Here is a 20,456-nt window from a genome sequence, read left to right as displayed (position 1 = left end):
GATGTGCAAGTCCCTTATATAAAATGACATACTATTTGCATATAACATCCTATGTATACTTTAAATTGTCTCTGGATTACTTATAATACCTAAAACAATGTCGATTCTATGGAAATAGTTGCCTAAAAGCAGCAAATTCAAGGTTTTTTTTGAACTTTTTGAATTTTTCCCCAATGTTTTATCATCAGATAATGGTAATGGCAAAACACAATAGTTTGAACAGCAAATACATGGCAACTCTGTTCCTTTTTGTTCATTGAATTCACTAAGGATCCCCAGGTCACACCTTAGTCAGTCAGTCATTCATATCAAACGTTATCAGTAGCTAGGGTTCAGATTCCCCAGGGAACACAAGAGATCTGAAAATTCATCAGTCCCCTCGCTGCTTCAGAGAGCTCAAAGTCTTTGCGGGTGGAAGCAGCTGGAAGTCCATCAATTTCTCTAAATGAAGGGAGACTCAGCCTTAGCATCCTCGCATGATGACTATAGCTAGAACTTGCCAGAACCCTCTGACTGGATCAGTTTCTCTTATGCCCTTCATACCTTCTACTTCATCCATCACCTTCATAAAGGCTGGAGCACTGATCTTCTAAACTGAAAAATTCTAACCATATTTTGCAAAGGAAAAAAAAAAAGGAAGGAAAAGAGTCTGTCTTTACTTTTAATTCTTTTTCCCCAGTGCTCTTTTCTCTTATTACTTCCAATTTATTTTTTACCTCTTTGTATTTTTTTTGTTTTTTTGGCTGTGCCATGTGGCTTGTGGAATCTCAGTTCCCTGACCAGGGATTGAACCCAGGCTATGACATTGAAAGCCTGGAATCCTAACCATGGAACTCCCCTACATCTTAGTATTTTTCTATAACTTAATTTTATTACTATGTGATACATGTTCACTATATAAAATATACAAGGCATTAAAGGATACACATCTCCCTCCTACATCTGTTCCTCAACTACCCAATTTCTTCCATCCAATTTTTTGTTCTTTTTTATATCATTACAGAGATAGTCTATGAATATACATATGTATATTAAATTATTTCCTCACACAGATTATAAAATACTGCAATTTTATTTAGTGCTTTATTTTATTATTGTCTGATTGTCCTACTTGATTTCACTTTATAATGTTTCTTGGTGTTCTGTTCATTTTATGGTATATGGGATCCTGCATTCTATTGATTGCATATTATTCCCTTTCATGGATGTACCCTAGTTTAATCACACTCATATTAATGAATATTTAAGTTATTTTCAGTCTTTTGCTCTAACAAACAAGGCTTATGTATAAATCATTTCATACATGTGCAACCACATCTGTAGAATAAACTCATGATAGTGGAACTGACAATAACCATTTCAATGATTTTTAAAATATTTAATGATGTAAAATATTCTATGATTCAGTCTTAAGACTGAATCTCTTTTAACACTGAACCTTCTTAAGACTGGCAACCTCTTTAATCTCTGTAAAAACTGCATAGTTTCTGGTACTTGTGTCTCATGCTTTGTAGACTGCAAAGCCTTGTGAATAGAGACTGTATCCGACTCATAATCTTATCTCAGTGACTTAGAGAGAGACAATCTTTATTAAGTATTTGTCAACCACTAAATAGGATGCTGTATTTTTAGGATTTGCTTTTATCTTCTGGCCTATGAAAAGCATTCATCTCATAAGAAAAGATCTGCATACAGAATTAATTTAATAACTACTTACTAATTAAAACTGGCGGAAAATTTCAAATGTTTTCCAGGTCCTACATTTTTATGTGCACATTTGGGGTGGTGAGCTGAAAGACGGATGTGAAACAGGAGGGAAATTGGGGAGAAGCTGGTAGAGAAGGGCCAGCTCCTGGTGAGGTATATTAAATTAACTAAACAAGAAGGTCATTATGCTAAGATGGCTCTAAATGCCATGGTGGGCTATGGAATCAAACCGGAATCTCAGCCCATCAGTGCCTCAAGGTTATGAAACTGAAAACAAAGGACAATCAATTAGGCTTTAAGCAATAACCAATCAATGATTTCCTTACTTTCTTTGCCTATTTTCTATAATCAAATCTCTCCCCAACACCTCCTGGTGGAGTACTCCTAACCAGTTTCAGTTTGGCATTGTCTAATTCAAATTGAGATTTGTTCCTATAAACTCTTAAAACCTTTCATAATATGTCTCAATTTATCTTTTAACAGTTCAATATGATCTTCTTACTTCCTGGAATATTTTTTTTGACAAATTATAATCCTATATATTGTATTTGAAAAGTTATGGAGAATAATTGAAAAAATAACCTTATGCCCTCTGCCCAGCTTTATCAAATTATAGCATTTCACTTTACGTGCTTCCGGAGTTTAAGTCATTAGAGGTTCAGTTAAAGTCCCCTATATGTGTCCCTCTAACATCATTTTCCTTCCTTTCTCCCTTCTGGTAACAACTATTCTGACATTTTAAATGATTATTTCTACACATTAGTATATGATTATATAGCTGTTACACTATTAGCAAGCCACTTCTCAGATGAGTCAATTGTGAACAATTGAGCGCCAAGGATTTGTTTTGAACTTTTCAAAAGGAAAAGATTCATGAGAAAACCAGTTTAAAGATTTTCTTTTGATTGAGCTACTTTAATTTTTTTAAAAATCAAGGGAAAAGAAGAGAAGAGAGGAAGGAAGGACAAAGGGAGAGCAGATGGGAGAGAAGAAAAGGGGGAAGAGAGAGGGAGAGGGAGGGGGAGAGAGAAGGAGGGAGAGAGAGAGGAAGGGGAGGGAGGGAGGAGGGGAAGGGAAACTGGTTAGGGTTATTCAGAAGGTCATAGGGCTGTTTGAAGGCTGTTGCGTGTTTAAATTTGTTGCTGAAAGTCACAAGACTGATGGTTAGCCAACATTAAGGTCTAACAAAAAATTGCTCAATTGTTTTTTTATCAGGAATAGTTACTTAACAGAATGGGCAACTAATCACATCAGGCCACAAAGTTCTGCTCCTGCCCAGGTTTGTGATGATTTCCTTATCATCAATACTATATATGTATGCAGCCCTAAATAAAATGCAATGTTATTCTGAATATCTATTTGGACCATAGCACATTACCCTGCAATAGGCTTTTGGTTCCTCTTCCCTCATCTTCCAAGACCCCCTTGTCTGTTCTTCTCCAGAGAAGAGGAAATTGATGCTTGAGACTTACTCAAGCAGAGAGGGAACAATTCCATGCTTAAAACAGATGAACAAAGATCTTTGCATGACTCACATCTGAAGGATTTGTTCTCTCATGGTGTGTGGCAAGCATCACTAGGGCTGTTACTCATAACTGCACCTCTCAAGAGGACACTCGAGGTGGGGGGAGGGCAAGGATTAGGAGACAAGGGGACACCAGGAGGGTGATACCAAATAGTAGGGAGCTATGCCACTGAAGGGTTCTGTCTTTTTTTCTTCCTGCTTTTTTCTTTCTCTTAAAACAGTTTGGTTTTATTTAAGATGTTATTAATCCTTCTGGGACCAACTTGGGAAAACAAAGTCAGAAATTATAAGATTTGTTTTGACTGAGCAATTCTCTTGATGAGCTGAGAAGTTGAGAGAGGAATTCCACAGTGTTGAGAATTTTTGCAAACCTAATGAGTGTAGCCCCAGGAAAATGTCATTAACTTGGACTTCCTAATTATGATATACTAAATTATGATATATTAAATAATTCCTAATTATGATATACTGGAAAAAAGTATTATCCAGTCTGAGAGAACTGAATTTATGATACAAACCAATAGTGAAAATGAGCTGTTGTGATGGATTATTTTGTATTTCAGAAAGAAACATTTTTTTAAAAAATTCATTTACATGCAAACAATTGCCATACTATGTGTTTTTTAAAAAAATCTCTCCATGAAATCTGGTTCTCAAAAGACCACTTCTTTATAAGGTAAGTCAAAATGCCAATTTTCCTATTTTAGAAAGGAAAGTCACAAGATGTAATAAAACATTCCCTAGACACAGTGATTAAGGACAATAATAAAAAATTAATCTTAATATTTTTTTGTCACTCAGTGAAAGTTGGTCAGTTGTGTTTGACTCTTCGCTACCCCATGGACTATACAGTCCACGGAATTCTCCAGGCCAGAATACTGGAGTGGGTAGCCTTTCCCTTCTCCAGGGGATCTACTCAACTCAGGGATTGAACCCAGGTCTCCTGCATTGCAGGCAGATTCTTTACCAGCTGAGCTACAAGGGAAGCCCAAGAAGACTGGAGTGGGTATCTTTTTGGAAAAACCCAAAGGTTTGCCATGAGAAATGGCTCTGGAGGGGTGGGAGCCATTCTTTTTCCAGCTCTTTGGTTTCACATAGCAACTGCCTTCTGAGCAGCAAGTGAAATGAATCTTGCATTGAGGAGGAGGTCTAGAGATGAAGGTGGGGCTTCTCAGGCGGCATGAGTGGTAGAGAACCCGCCCGCCAATGCAGGAGAGGTGAGAGACACTGGGTCAGGAAGATCCCCTGGAGGAGGACGTGGTAACCCACTCCAGTATTCTCGCCTGGAGAATCCCGTGGACAGGGGAACCTGGTGGGTTACTGGTCTATAGGGTCGCAAAGGATCCAACGCGACTGAAACACCTTGGCACGCACACATGGGGATGAAGGTAAGACATCATTCTTACCTCTAAGACTCTTACAGTTTGGTCTTACAGTTTAGAGTGACAGAAAAGAGGAAGAAGGGGAAAGGAAGAAGATGGAAAGCAGGGATGAGAAAAGCACAAAGTGCTCTCAGTGGAAGTCCACGTGGCGCTCTTCCCATACCCTTAGCTCAGGCCCCCTAGATATGAGCGGCGACACTGACTGCACACTTGGCTGCTCCTGTCTGGCCTAGCTGCCAGATTCCACTGCTCAGTCACTTTGACTGGCAGGAATTTATTTGACAACCAAGAAGCCTTTTTGTTTGATGTCCTCTCTTTCTGCAATGATGGCTGACGCCATCATTATAGAAAAGTCTATGTCCGCAGACATAGTAGGTGAAGGAGGAAAGACGTTATTACAACAGCAAAGGCTCAGACAGCTCATTTGGGAATTTCAAATCCTTATTTCACGTTTCCTAAGCCAGAATGCTCTTGAAACATTTAGACATAACATAATAGTACATGTTCATCCTTACTCTCTTCTCAAACTCATAATCAAGCCATTAGACATTGCTTCTTTAGTGAGAGGTATTCCAATAGGAAGCACTGAATCACCATTGTCTTCCCAGCCTCATTTGTAAAAGGCACAGAAAAAAAAAAAAAAAGGCCTAACACATCAGTCTATACATACACACACACACTAACAAGCAAAGGATAGAACTTGTAAAATATTTCTCTTTCTTATAGATAGCTGGTGATATCTTTTCATAGATGTAGGAAATTTCCAAAGGTGAGATTTGTACTAAGTGAACACAAATTCCATTTTTACATAATTTTAAACTACGTGCAAGAAACTGAAAAACACTGCAAAAGTGTTATTTTGAAGTTTTATAGCAACGCTTTGAGAGGGTAACAGGCAGGAAGGTCAGAGGTCCCCAAGTGGCAAAAGGAAATGAACTGCAAGTGGTAGAAGATTTTGTTTTTGTTTTTCCTTCTCTACACAAAATTAAAAGAGTCTTCTTTTAATTCTGTGTTGATGATACCTGGTTCTGCCTAGGGCTAACCAATGCGTTTTTCTTACGGAAATATTTTGCTTAAGCTATGTCAATGAAACTATGTATTTGCTTGGGAATCTGCCCTTTCTGCAAAATGGTTCTGCTTAAAGCTAGCTTTTCTTTTTCTTTTCTCAAACCTTGGGCTGATAATGGCTCAATAAACCAGTATTCATGTCAATCTTATTGGTGGGGGAGGGGTGCGGATGACACACCTTGCGCCATCCTATCTCAAAAATGCATATGATAGGAGAGAGGCCTGGTGAAACTCCCTCAGCCTTGAGCTGTCTCTCTTATCTGATTAGCAGCACCAACAGACATAAAACACCTTGCTAAAACTAGCAAGGGGGCACTCTTTCTGTCCCCTTATGATGTCTATGTCAGAAGCTTTCCCTATCTTTACTACACTTTAATAAACCTTTGCTACACAAAAAGCTCTAAGTAGTCAAACCTTGTCTCTGACCCCGGATCGAAATCCTCTCCTCCAGAGTCACTGCTGCTGCTGCTGCTAAGTCACTTCAGTCATGTCCGACTCTGTGCATAGACAGCAGCCCACCAGGCTCCCCCGTCCCTGGGATTCTCCAGGCAAGAACACTGGAGTGGGTTGCCATTTCCTTCTCCAGTGCATGAAAGTGAAAAGTGAAAGTGAAGTTGCTCAGTCGTGTCCGACTCTGCGACCCCATGGACTGCAGCCCCCCAGGCTCCTCCACCCGTGGGATTTTCCAGGCAAGAACACTGGGGTGGGTGCCATTGCCATTGCCATTGCTCTCAGCAGCAACCTTTCACCTTCAAGACAGGATAAAATCCCCATTCTTGCCGCTGAGCAGGAAGAGGCTCCAAGGGGTAAGTCAAATAGTATTCGAACCCAGGAGAGCCTCACTCTTCCTTTTATGACAGTTGCCACTTGGAGTTGTTTTTCATCAAAATCCCTTACTACCCAAGTTCTTGGAAATTCTTCCTTTAATGAAAAGTATATTATTCTAGGACTCAGGTATCATTTTCAGGAGTAAAATCCAGCAGAATCCCCAAAGACAGGTACACAAATTTTATAGCTACCTGAAAAGTTTACTTGATTGTTCTTTAAAAACCAACTCACAATAAGGAAAAGCAGTACTATAGGGAAATACCTCTCAAATTATTTTATTAGACTTCACAGGGAGGGAAGGAAAGTGTGGGAACGAGGAGGCTCTCACGGTTGTGACAAGGGACTTCTTTTCTACTTGATGGGGAAAGTAACCCAAATGTACACCAGACTACAGAAAACATGGTGATTCAGGGGAAATCACTGAACTTAAAGTCGGAAAAGTTGGTTGCACTGCTCTCTCCAATTCTTGAAAGCTGTGCAAACTTGGACAGATAATCCGACAATATCTAATTTGTCTGTGAAATAAGGATAATAAAATCTTTTCCCCCTAGTTTATTGGTTTATGAGAAGATTCAAATGAAATTATAAATATCTAAAATATATATTTTATATATACAACTTTGCAGGCAATAAAGTGTTATCCAAATGTAAGACATCATTTTTATTACAAAGAATGAAATCATTGGAAGCAGACTAGAGAAAATGATGCAATTTAATCCACTGCTCTGTTGTCTTGCCAGATACCAGGTATTTGAAGTATGGGAGATAGCAGGGGTTTACATGTAATAGGAGATCATCATTTACTAAACAAATGAGCCAGGCTCCAAATAGGTATGCTTTTACTTAAAACATTTATGTTGCCAGTATTTTATTTTATAATAGCAGTGTTTTGCAAAGTTTTACACGGGAATTACTTAGGGTGCCTGTTAAAAAATACATACCCCAAGGCATTGTGAGCCTTTCTGAAGAGGGGAAGACAGTTCTGCTCCCTTTACAAACTGCCCAAGTGATTCTAAAGGACACCAAAACTTAAGATTGAGCATAATGTGGAACATCCTTCAAGATAAATCGATACTTGAGGAAGATTTTCATTTAACACAACTGCTTTGGTGTAATAGGCACTTCTTTGTGAGTGTTAGGTAGGTAGAATAGGGAAAAGGAGTCCAAGATGGCGGTGGCTAAAAGACAAGGAAGGGAAAAGCCCGCGAAAATAGAACAAAAGAAGATTCGAGGACTGGAGTGAGGACCTCAGATAAAACAAACAACACTCCTGGCTGGCCCAATCTACATAGGACAGGCCCAGGGAGAGAAAAACATATAAAAAGAGGAGCCAAAGCTAGCTCTCTCTCCCCGCAACCCCTGCGCTGGGGTGCTCTTCTCTTTGCGTCTTTGGATCGATGTGCCCTCACGCCTCAGAGATGGATTTTCCTGCTATCTTCTAAATAAAATAGAGCTGTAACACTGAGCTGTAACACTGATTTGTCTAAGAGCTATCACATGGTCCTTTCGAGACCTGAGAACTGTAACACGGTCTATCCAAGACCTGAGAGCTGTGACACTCCCAGGGGGCCTTAATGTCCGTCACTCCAAAACCTTGTTGTGACGAGACCAAGAACCGAGGAACATACACTCGCATGACGTGAGGACAGGCTTAGATCTCCCACCCCTCAAGAGCCACTGAATGCCACAAAATGGCAGACACTATGGGTCATCTGTGGTTAGTGCATAATCTCATTTGTGAGGATCTGGGAACACAAGCGTAATAACCTCATCATTGTCTCCTGTGCTTCCATTGACTTTTTCTTGTTTTTCTGTTTCAATTCCCTAAAGGTGAAGCATCCCATGTAAGCTTCATTTGTAAGCAATCCTTGTTAATTTCATTATATCTATAAAAGAGCTGAGAGAGTACAGGTAACAGCATGGTGGTTAGCGACTGTATGATAATGAATATTAACATTGGATTAACCCTTGGCTTCCTTTTGGCATAAAAAATACTGATTTGGGGATTCAGGAAATGTCAATTATGCTTTCAACCTTTGAACTTCTGACTTTGGGGTTTTTTTAGGAACAAATTACTCTTTCAAGGTAAGAATGAAGTTCATTTGGTGAGTTACTTCAATTCTTCCACTACAGTGTTGGAAGCAGCTAATTTAATTATTTCACTCTATTTTCACACAGAAATATGACACAAGTCTCAAGGGTGCCACTAAAGTAATGGTGCTGCCTACCATACTGCACACTGTGACCCACCACTACATTATTTACTTGCGTCTCCAAATTATAAAAAGCATGGTGTGTCATTACAGATGAGAAGAGGCAGGCAGAAGTGAGGAGAAGCAGCTTGTCTCCAGCAGGAATGACAACCAACCAAGAAAGATTATTATGCATCAATCACAAAATTAAATTCTAGTCATATGCTTCTCATCTCATACTCATACTAACTTTTCGAGTTAAGTATTATACCTATTTTACACACAAGGAAATGGAGTCACAGAACAGTTAAGCAGCCTAAAATTATATAGCTCATGAAGAGCAGAGATTATGAACAAAAACTGAACTTTTCTTTTAAACACAATTTTTTTAATCCCAAGATCTACAGTGTTCCTTAGATGTTATCATCCTCAAAATTGTGCTTGGATAACCTATTTTCCAAAACCAGGAATTTACTTACTAGACCATAGTCATGATAAATGCAGTGATACAAATGATAACGTTTGATGTTTGGCTTAAGAAGAAAATAAATTCTGCATTTTCTCTCTGGGGTTTGCAACTTGCAATTGACAAGGATATAATTATATATAACTGTAGGAAGCTGCAGCAACATACCCAGTTTGAGGAGAAAATATGTATTTACTTCCAAAGTAGAAAATGATGCCATAGCAATTTCTTTGCTTACTCAACCAACATTTATAAGACACCTACAATTTGCCCAGTGCTGAAAAAGGAAGTAGGAATATAAACATGAACAAAATGCTTTGGAATAGAGGTAAATAAATAATAGTGACTCCCCTGAAGGACAGTGGAGAAAGGAAAGGTTTTAATAAAACAGAAGATACTGTTTTCCAGCTGGGAAATAATCAAGTCTCTGCTGTCTTCATGAAGAAAAGTGAACTGCTCTTTCTGAAGTCCCATTCAGAAAGTGGAAGTGGAAGAACCCCTATCACTCGGAGGCCTGCACTCTGGTCTCACAAACCCTGAATCCACCGACTATGCTCATCAAATACCTTGTTGGGCAGATGCTACAGTAAGTGTAGAAGGGTTCCTGAAGCAGTTCATCTCTCAGGTGGAGAAAATGGATTGTAAAAGTTCCAAGCCTTTCCCCCTTTAGCTGTTTATAGAGAAAGAGAAGTCTTTCACGTAAGTTGAGTTAGAGGGACTGACAGGGGCTACTCTGTCTGGCACTCCAGGAACACGAGGCAGAAGTCCTTTCTTCAGGTATTCTAATTCCAGCTAAACCTTCACAACAGATTGTGGGAAATGGTACAGAAAGTCCAGAAAGGACAGGGGATGGGAGAACCAGGCAAGGTGTTTTTCTGGCTTTCTCCTTTCCACTTCCAACTGGACTTCCCCACGTCCCTCCCACTGGTGCAGTTTTCTCTTTGGGTTCAACATCCTCACAAGAGTTCACCAGGCACTACAGGGTCTCGTCCACCTGCCTCTGTCCTATCCCATCTACCTAGCTCCCATCTCCCCTCTCCCTCACCACAGTACATACTCTGGTTGCAAACACACAGAACTTCTTACCCACTAGAATGTTCCCTTCGATCATAGTTTCTGACCCAAAGAAAAAGCTTCCTGGTCTATTGCTCCTTCCCCAACTCCAAGGTCTTCCCTGGTGGCTCAGATGATAAAGAATCTGTCTGCAATGCAGGGGTTGCAGAGACCAGGGTTGGAAAGATCCCCTGGAGAAGGGAATGGCAACCCATTCTGGTATTTTTGCCTGGAGAACGCCATGGACAGAAGAATCTGACAGATGACAGTTTATGGGGTCCCAAAGAGTCTGACATGATTGAACGACAATGCACAACCTCCCCCCTACCCCGCCCAGAGTTCCTGAGCAGGAGAATTAGTTGCTTCCTCTTGGGTGTTCCTATAGTTCTCTACCACAAACAAGGCACTTCTCATGTTGCATTATTATAAACGTTCATTTTTATGGCCAGATTGTAACTCTTGAAAACAGAGCGACTCTCATTTTTCCCTCTTCATATTCCCAGCACTTAGCATAGTTCTAGGGCACACAGTAAGCCCCAATAAGTGTTTGTTGAGTGACTGAATTGATAGGGTCACACTCCTCCCATCCCCCACCCCTGAATCACACTTAAGTATTTGTCCCTTATCCTCCTGCTTTAACACACATCCTCGCTAATAACACAGCACAATTAGCCTGTGAGTTAAAGGGAGCAATCTGAGAATGATTTCCAAATGAAATGTGGTACCTCTCTAGAGTCTATGTCTTGGTGACTCTGCAAGAACAAACTTCTAAGGTTTTTGTTTATTAGAAAGTTTAATAAAACAAGCCATCTCCCAGGCTTTCTGATATCCCCATCCTCCCATTCTAAGAAGAAATAATGTATTACCATCTTCTCCATCTTTCTCTTTTTCATTTATTCATTTCACACAAGTATTTATTGAACACTTACTACATAGTAGGTAGTATTCTAGGATCTGGGATATAGTAGTGAACCATAATTCTTCACTGATCTTTTTATTCTAGTGGCAGAAAGAGACTGATTAATATATAAGATAAATGAGTTAAATATATACTATGCGTGGTCATGATAAGTCCTAAGGAGAAAAAGATAAAAGAGGGAAAAGAGACAAAAGTGTAGGGGAGTTAACATTTTAGATAGCGTAGTCAAAGGAGGCCTTCCCAACATTTGAGTACATTTCTGAAGGAAGTTGAGGAGCAGGACATGAAGATACCCAGGAGAAAAGCACTCCAGGCAGAGGGGACCACGGGGCAAAGGTCCTGAGGTGGGATGTGTCTGGCATGTTCAAGAATCAGCCAAGAGCTACTGTAGCAAGATTAGAGTGAGCCAAGGAAGGCGTGTGAGAGAGGAAGTCAGGGAGGTAAAGGTGATCAGAGGAGGCTATGGAACTGAGGACCAAGGTTTCAGAAGGACCAGATGTGTGGATGTTGAATTCAGTAAGTTATGCCAGCAGTATTAGGTAAGGTAACTACGAGTCAGGAGCTAAAGTAGTTAAGAAACCAGAGGAGGGACATCCACGGTGGTCCAGTGGCTAAGAATCTGTCTGCCAATTAGCGGACATGAGTTCGATCCCTGGTGTGGGACGATCCCACATGCCTCAGGTCAACTAAGCTTGTGTGCCATTGCTTAATCCTGTGCACCTTGGAGTCCACGAACCACAACTAGAGAAAGCCCGTGCACAGCACTGAAGACCCAGCACAGCCATTAAAAAATAAAATGAATTAAATAAATAAAGTCATCTTCTCTTACTTCCTTTCATCATTCTTTCCCTGTTTTCAGTTTTTTTTCATTGTTTTATCTTTTCCTCTCTACTCTTCTCTTTATTCATAATTTTGGTTTATCTTATATTTTTGCTGTTCTATTTTTTAAAAAGCTTTTTATTGGAATAGAATTGATTTACAATCTTTTTTTTTTTAATTAGTGGTAATTTTCTCTTTAAATTTCCTTCCTGTATTATCATACTTTATGCCTCTTGGTCATCCTTCTATATTCTTTTAAACTTTCCTTTGGATATGGGTCATCTTTTTTCAAGCTTTTCTCTTTTCTTATTTATTTTCAGTTCTTCTCTCTAGGAATGATCCATGCTGTTGTTCACTCTAAGGATGCTTTGAAAGCCTCTGAAATTACACCCGGGAATATGCCGCCAGTTGAGAATTGCTTAGTGTCTTACCTCCTTAGCATATAAAAATGACTCTTTCCTCACCTGTACTCTGACGGGTTCCATCCAGTGCTCCAGAGTGTCAGTAGTGACATTCTCAGGAAGGATTACAGGATCACTAGGGAGGACGATACACAACGGGGAACACACTGCACCTGAAGGAACAGAAATTTACAACAGACACTTGAACTTCACATCTTGGAATCATTAGCTTTGTTTTTCAAAAACAATTGCTTTCTACATTGTGTTGTTGTTCAGTTGCTAAGTCATGTCTGACTCTTTGCAACATCATGGACTGCAGCACACCACGCTTCCCTGTCCTCCAGTGTCTCCTGGGAGTCTACTCAAATTCATGTCCACAGAGTCCATCATTCTACATTGTAGACCACCTCATTAACATGGTCACCGGCAAGGCTGATACTCTTTGACTATGCACCTGTAGGGATGCTCCTACACTCACCAGTAAAGAACCACTGCACTTGGAAGTGCTCTTCCCCTTTCTGGTCACATATACCCCTTCCTCTAGAATCCCTGAAATCTCTGTATGACCCAGCAATAAAAGATTTAATTCCTGCTCTGCAGACCTCTGAGACCCCACTCCAGGACTCTGGCCAGCTAAGGTCTATACTGATCGGTTGATGCCTTTTAAGTACTTTTAATAGCATTTCTGCTTATATGATTTCCTGAAGCTGATAATTGCAGGATCTATTATCTAAAAACTTTACTAACTGGGGAGAAAATGACCCACAAATCATGAAGGTGGATTTATAATGCCTGCAACACTGAAGATCATTACTCTGGTAGCCAAGAAACCTACTGCTTAAAAGAGGAAATGAGGAGAAATCAAAAGCAGAGATTTTGGTCCTGTGGTGGCCTTTCAAAGGAAAATCCCACTCTATTTCTTTGTACATGAAGCCTGAGTATCTTCTAAAATTCTATTCAAAGAAGGCAGACTCTCAAGGTTCTCAATTTCCTCATCTAAAGATTTTATGATCTCCAAGTTTCTTTACAGTGTTATCTCTATTCCTGTTTTACACTGACTGGTATAACTCGAAGAATTACATGAATCTTAAGGATTCTACACATGTGAGTGTATGATACATTAATGTAGAAATTAGAGGGTGGGGATATAAGAATTTTCTCCTGAGGCACCACGTGAGAAGCAGTCTCAGCACCCTACTACTCCTTGTCTGGCCACAAGATTTCTCAGTGCAAACAGCAAATTGAAGATGGTAAAGAACAGTCTCAGAAACTAACAAGCATTCTCATTAATTCAAGTTTTATTTACTGGCATTACACATGTTAGAATGACTTGGAAAATTACTCCTTGCTCATGCAATTAAAAACCTAGGGTTAGTCTCAACAGTTTTTCCACAAACAGGATCTCTTTTCTATGATGCTTAAGTTCAGACAGAGCCAATTTGAGTTAATTTCACTTTAAATTATCCCTGGCCACACAGACTTTTAACTTCACTTACTTCATAATTCAAAAGACATATGCGCCCCGATGTTCATACAGCAGTATTTACAATATCCAGGACATGGAAGCAACCTAAATGTCTATCAACAGATGAATGGATAAAGAAGATGTAGCACGTATATACAATGGAATATTATTTAGCCATAGAAAGGAAAGAAATTGAGTCATTTGTAGAGACATGGATCTACCTAGAGACTGTCATACAGAGTGTAGTAAGTCAGAAAGAGAAAAACAAATATTGTATATTAATACATATATCACTGGAAAAGACCCTGATGCTGGGAAAGACTGAAGGCAGGAGGAGAAGGGGACAACAGAGGATGAGATGGTTGATTGGCATTACCGACTCAATGGACATGGGTTTGGGTGGACTCCGGGAGTTGGTGATGGACAGGGAGGCCTGGCGTGCTGCAGTTCATGGGGTCATGAAGAGTTGGACACAACTGAGTGACTGAACTGAACTGAACTGAACTGAATATGTATATATGGAATCTAGAAAAATGGTACAGATGAACCTATTTGCAGGGCAGGAATAGAGACACAGACATAGAGAATATACATGTGGACACAAGGGGCAAATGAATGGTGGGATGAGTTGAGAGAGGAGCATTGACATTTATACACTACCATGTGTAAAACAGATAGCCAGTGGGAACCTGCTGCATAACACAGGGAGTTCAGCTTGGTGTTCTGTGATGACCTAGATAGGTGGGGTGGGGGGTGGGAGGAGGTCCAAGAGGGGGTGAATATACGCATACATATAGCTTATTCACTTCACTGTGCAGCAGAAACTAACACATTGTAAAACAACTATCCCCCAGTTAAAAAAGAAAAGTTGTCCCTAGGTTCTGGAGCCAGGTTCACCATAGAGAAAGAATGGCTGCTGACCCAGGCAAGCAAAGACAATCTCAAATTGTTCCTTGTGGGAACTCTCTGCTCAAGGTATAGCAGCAGAGAGTATGAAGCAGGTGTCCAGTGCATGTGTGGGATGTGGCTACACATTCCCACTTTTCCTCTTTGAACTGCAACTCCTACCAAAAAATCAATCCATTTTCAGGCTGTACCAGGTAACACGACCAAACACTACACAAATAGCTCAGCAGCGATTACACGATTACATGTGTGTGGAGGAGTGGGGGGAAAAAATGTCATACATTTCATTTTAACTGAAGCAGCTAAAAGTCAACTTGGATTTCTGTCCACTCTTCAGGCAGAATGACAGAGCTGATCTAAGACCCAGCCAGGCCTAATAGAAGGATTACTTAGGAGCAGAAATCAGCATCTCTTTCCAAACATACCTATCCCGTGTCCTTGCTCACACTTGTACTCCACAAATTTGGGGTCTGAGGTGGGTGGTGGGCATTCCCCTCGCAGGTTCTCACATAACTTGAACTCCTCGCTCCACCGTCCCTCCTTCGTGCAGCGGATGGGAAGCTAGAATATCAAAAGTTGAAAACATGGACATCATAGTTTTGCTAACTTCTTTTAGGGTGTGGGCAAAAGTGGTCTGCTTAAACGGTAGTGTTCTCCGATTGTAGAACCTAGACTAAAAGACATTATTGAGATAATAAACTATGTTGCTATCGACTTTTCCCCAAAAATGTCAAGACAAGTTTTTTGCTGTTTTGATGTGAAGGAATCATGAATAATTTTGTCATTAGAAAATCATTAACAGTGTGTTTTCCTTTGGATATAAGGCTACAGTAAGCCACCAAATGTGACTCATGTATTCTGAGATAGCTTTGGGAAAATTTTTTTCCCAGATAGTGTCGTTTTTGCATTGAACCATTCATACTCTCCCAGAAATGCTGCTTGTGGCAAATGTCAGAGTTTTTGCAAGATGAGTTTGAGCCAGTGGGACTAATTCATAATTTTTCTGAAGGTGCTTTTTGCTTTTCTGTCTGCTTGAATGGACACGTCATAGCTGCTTTTCATCTCATCAAAGTTCTATTCCCTTTCTCTACATGTGTGCTTGTTTGCATAACTCTTGGCTTCATGTCCCCAGTAATCACCAAGTATCTTATATGCAGAACATAGAGAATAGCACTAACTCACAAAGCCCAAGAAAATAAGATTTTAGAATTACAGATAAACTCTCCCTTCATCTGGCAAACTCCTTGAGCCCTTAAACAATTAGTGCAAGCAGGTGTGCTTGATTTCCCAGGGGACTCATTTCATGGAGTATTCTTTTCACATGCGTCCTGTGGCCTTTACCTTGGAGTACTGAACATTGAGATAAAGGCATGTGCCAGGAGAGAAGGCAAGGTCACTGATCTCTGCTTAGGAAGTCTGCTTAACTTCCTTTCTTGGGTTTGTGTAGGGTACTTGAAAAGCTTCTAAAATAAAATTGATTTTAGTTGCATAACCAAGATAAGACTGTGGTTTTTGTTTGAGACCTCTTGCGCCAAAATCCTAGGGAGAACAACAGTCCAACAGTGCTTTCAGCTTTGCCTTTGCTGAGGAATTTGTGTTTCTGTTCAAGACTGTTTTCTATTAAAAGTATGATACCAGCATTTCTAGCCAAGTTAGTTTGGGGGAAATCATATTGCCAAATCAGAATCTGAGCCTTTTTGCAGTTTACCCAGGTATCTAACCTATCAGGTTGTTCTTCTTGTCCAAGAGGAGAGACTATTCCAAGAATGTGGTGTCTTCTTAATTTCCTATTAAATGATATCAACATCTCTGGTTAGAATCCCAACTTAGGCCCTGCCTGTTGCCATTCGTTTATTTTATTCAACATTCTCGGATTGGTCACCAAGATTGGAGCACAGCCTGATCCAAAATAAAGTTCAAGTCATCCTTACCCTTTTACTTTCCTGGTTACAGTTGATAAAACACTGGCTGTCGAGCTCAAAGCCATTGGTGCATTCATACATGCCTTCAAAGACAGGGGAGGGGGGCTCGCACACCACTGGGACACAGCTGCCTTGCTCCCAGATTCCACTCTCCAGGCACTGGATCTTCAGGGACTTGCTAACAAGACAAAACAAAACGGTCCATCAGAATCCTCAAGGAGGTTATGGGAGAAGTCGGGACCCTCAGCAACATGGACAGGGATTAGCCAATAGACGGGAGCAGTTGGTTCTTGTTAACCCAGTGTCTTACCTCTTCATCCTAATTTCTAAGCCACGGAAGGAAAAATAGTAATAACGCACTTTACGGCAGTGATTGCATTAGCTGCTATGTAGTAATATTGGTATATTCCTCTCCAGAGACCTTGTTAACTACCTATGCAGCATCTAGATTTTGCAGTTGGGTTTTCTCTAAGGTTGTCATCTTGGAGCAGTCTCACACTTAAGTGCACTGGGAAATACCAGGTAGGATGGCGTACAGCAAAGGTTATCACACACTCAGGGGATTACCCAGAAATCATCTGAGGATCATCAGTATGAATACGGTAATGGAATCAATGAAGCTGCCAATATTTATTGGTTCTCCAGAGAGGAGAAAAGATACAGCAGTGGGGGGTCTTCTTAAAACAGAAGCTCTCACCCTGAATTTCATAAGGGCAAGAGTATTGCTGGAAATGACTATGGCCATTTTGTTTGCTGACAGCTTTTTTTTTCTTTCTTGGAAAGTATTCATAGCTTTCATCAGATTCTCAATGTAGAAATGACTCAATACTGTCCTGGAATAACTGCCCTTCCTTCCCATGCACCCAGAGGAACTGCATTTGAGGTAGTCGACAGTCAGTAGGATTAGGGCTTACCACTTCAAATTCCATCCCATTTCCTTCCTAACTCATTGCCAAACTGAAAGTGCTTTCCATTTGCTGTTTTAACGCATCCAGTTCTGATTCAGAACATTCCCAGTCAGATAATCTTGTGATTCTAAAATAGAAATAATCCTTTGTCCATTGATTCAAGGGCTTCCCTGGTGGCTCAGTGGTAAAGAACCTGCCTGCCAATGCAGGAGAAGCAGGTTCAGTCCCTGGGTCAGGAAGATCCCATGGAGGAGGAAATGGCAACCCACTCCAGTATTCTTGCCTGGGAAATCGCATGGACAGAGGAGCCTGGCCAGCTACAGTCCATGAGGTTACAGAGTCAGACACGCCTTAGCAACTAAACAACAACAACCACTGATTCAATCACATGATGACCTTGAATTGTTATTTTCCAGTATCATGATGCCCTTTGAAAATTTAAATGTGGCCCTCACTCACACACTTTTAATGGACTTCTGTACAATGCCTCCTGCATGCTTTGCCAGTATTCTAATATTATATTAGTATAACATTTATCAAATTATTTTATAAATGTGTATATGTTTGTCTTTCCCACTAGGCTGGAAGCTGCCTGAAGGCAAGGATTGTGAATAAATTGAAATTTATTTTTCATTTCGATTCCCAAAAACAACAAAAAATCTGTCTTATATTAGGCATTAATGAAACATTTACCAAACTGAATTATTTAACCAAAACTCACAGTGCATTAAGCACACTGCAGAGCACACTAAATATTTTAGTAAACCAAATCACCAGGATATCTCTACTGAAGTAGTATTATCATTCCCATTTCATAGATAAAGAAACTACTCCAAGATGTTCAGTAATTTTACCAAGATCCTACAGCCCAGAATGTAGTTGATTTTGAGTACTTAAAATAAATTTTAATAGTTTAACATTGTAAATTTTAATAGTTTAACATTATACATTTTAATAGTTTAAAGGGCTCCTCTCATATCTCAGTCAGTAAAGAATCCACCTACAATGTAGGAGACCTGGGTTCAATTCCTGGGTCTGGAAGATCCCCTGTAGAAGGAAATGGCAGCCCTCCAGTATTCTTGCCTGGAAAACCCCATGGACAGAGGAGCCTAGAGTGCTACAGTGCATGGGGTCTCAAGAGTCAAACATGACTTAGCTACTAATCCACCACAATAGTTTAACATATTTTAACAATATCCACTTAGCTATTCATGAAGGAGTACTTGATTTATGGTTAAACAGTTATTTAGATTCATATTCATACCTTCATCCCCAGTAGTATTCTAGGAAAGAAGCCTGATTTTATGACTGGAATTCTTTAGCATCATAGTTTATGTGGACATATATCTAGTATCTGTCAATAATAAATATTATTTTTGAGCTATATTTCAGGTGTTTGGCAAAGTACCTACACACATTATTTCATCGAATCCCCCAAATAACAGTTAAAGGTCAATATTATTATCCACATTTCAGAGAAGAAAACTGAGCCTGAGAGATTTAAAGCTAGCTCAAAGATCCACAGTTAAAGCTGCAGACAGGATTTGGACCCACGTCAGCCTGCCACTGAATCCTATGGTCCTTCCTGGGTCAGGTTTTCCTGTATGTTATGCTCTACAATCCACTTTGAGTATCCATAACATCTCTTCTCTACTGAACAGTCCTTTATTTGGATGCCACATTTGTAAGTGTGACCCAAAAAAAAAAAAAAAGAAAGAAAAGAAGAAGATTCATTTGAAATTTTTGCATTGAGCAAGAAATTACATATAGAAAATGCATAACTCGGTATACAGCTCATGACATTTTTACATGCGAATAACCTGGGTACTCATCACTCAGATCAAGACACAGAGAATTTCCAGTCCCCCTAAAAATCTCCCTTCACAACTGAATACCCCTGCAATCCATACTCTTCTGACTTTCATCAGCGTGGATTTATTTTGCCTGTGCTTGAACTTGATATAAATGAAATCAGGCAGTTCTTTTTACTATAATGAAGCTCTTGTTTGTCTCTCTACAAGACTGGATATTCAACTCCTTTTTCACACTACAGAGTTTACATCCTCCCAGAGACTCTCTCCTTGCTACCACGTCCCACAGATTAAATCCGCCCCCCACCTCGGCTGAACTGACATCCCCCGGCTGCAGAGAGCAAGCGATACCATTGACACCAGGGGAGAGGCAACGCTGTAAACCTTGCATGTCAGCATGGCTATGAAGGAAAACCCTTTGTTGGCTAGGACGACAATATTTTGACTTCATGTGGTATTTTTCTCTGAATCGGTTGGAACACTTCAACCATGGAAACAGTCCTGCCTTTCCTTGCCCGGAGTGAAGAGCTATTCAAGAATGTCGATTTCATATATCTCTTTGCCAGTTTAATAGTCTCAGAGGTGAGGGCAGACAGATCAAACTTGGCTGGGGAAGAGTGAGTTGGATGTTGTGGGTGGTACCCAGGCAACGTGACGAACCCTGTGCTGCAAACCACCTGTCCTATCGGTGATGAGGGAGGAAGAAGTCTGTGTGGTGGCCGGAAGCAGCACAGTTCACACTGGTGCCCCAGAGGGGGCACTACAGGCAGGACAAGGGACAGACTGGGAGAGTCCTGATTCCCTAGGAAATCTCTTTTCCTTCTTGTAAGAGTTCCTATGCCCCCTCAACCTCAAGGATTCTCCTCACAGTTTCACCTCCCTTATACAGGGGCTGGCTTCTGCATGTCACCCAAGCAGATGACACAACTCAGGCTCCGCCCACAGGCTTCTCCCAAAGCATCTGATTGGTCCGTTCTTCGTAGCCCCGGCTGTCTCGCAGCTCCACGGTGCATATCTATACGGGCTTATGAAATGAGAGCCCCTGGTGTGGAGGTTGACACTTGAGTGCCATGGGCTGGTTCTT

General features: G+C 40.5%; 1 protein-coding gene across 1 annotated transcript in view; it reads right to left on the bottom strand.

The window, feature by feature from the left end:
• Window positions 1-20,456, bottom strand: part of PAPPA2 (pappalysin 2) — a 329,773-nt gene that overhangs the window by 42,556 nt on the left and 266,761 nt on the right. Inside the window, exons 17-19 of the mRNA XM_005690911.3 lie at window positions 16,663-16,831; window positions 15,157-15,292; window positions 12,424-12,533 (exon numbers count right to left, since the gene is read on the bottom strand). Of these exons, the coding sequence (XP_005690968.2) occupies window positions 12,424-12,533; window positions 15,157-15,292; window positions 16,663-16,831 (415 nt within the window). The remainder of the gene's footprint in view (window positions 1-12,423; window positions 12,534-15,156; window positions 15,293-16,662; window positions 16,832-20,456) is intronic.

The sequence above is a fragment of the Capra hircus genome, chromosome 16, assembly GCF_001704415.2.
Source record: "Capra hircus breed San Clemente chromosome 16, ASM170441v1, whole genome shotgun sequence".
NCBI lineage: Eukaryota > Metazoa > Chordata > Mammalia > Artiodactyla > Bovidae > Capra > Capra hircus.
The sequence above is the reverse complement of the archived record's forward strand: the minus strand, read 5'-3'. Positions and strand labels throughout refer to the sequence as shown.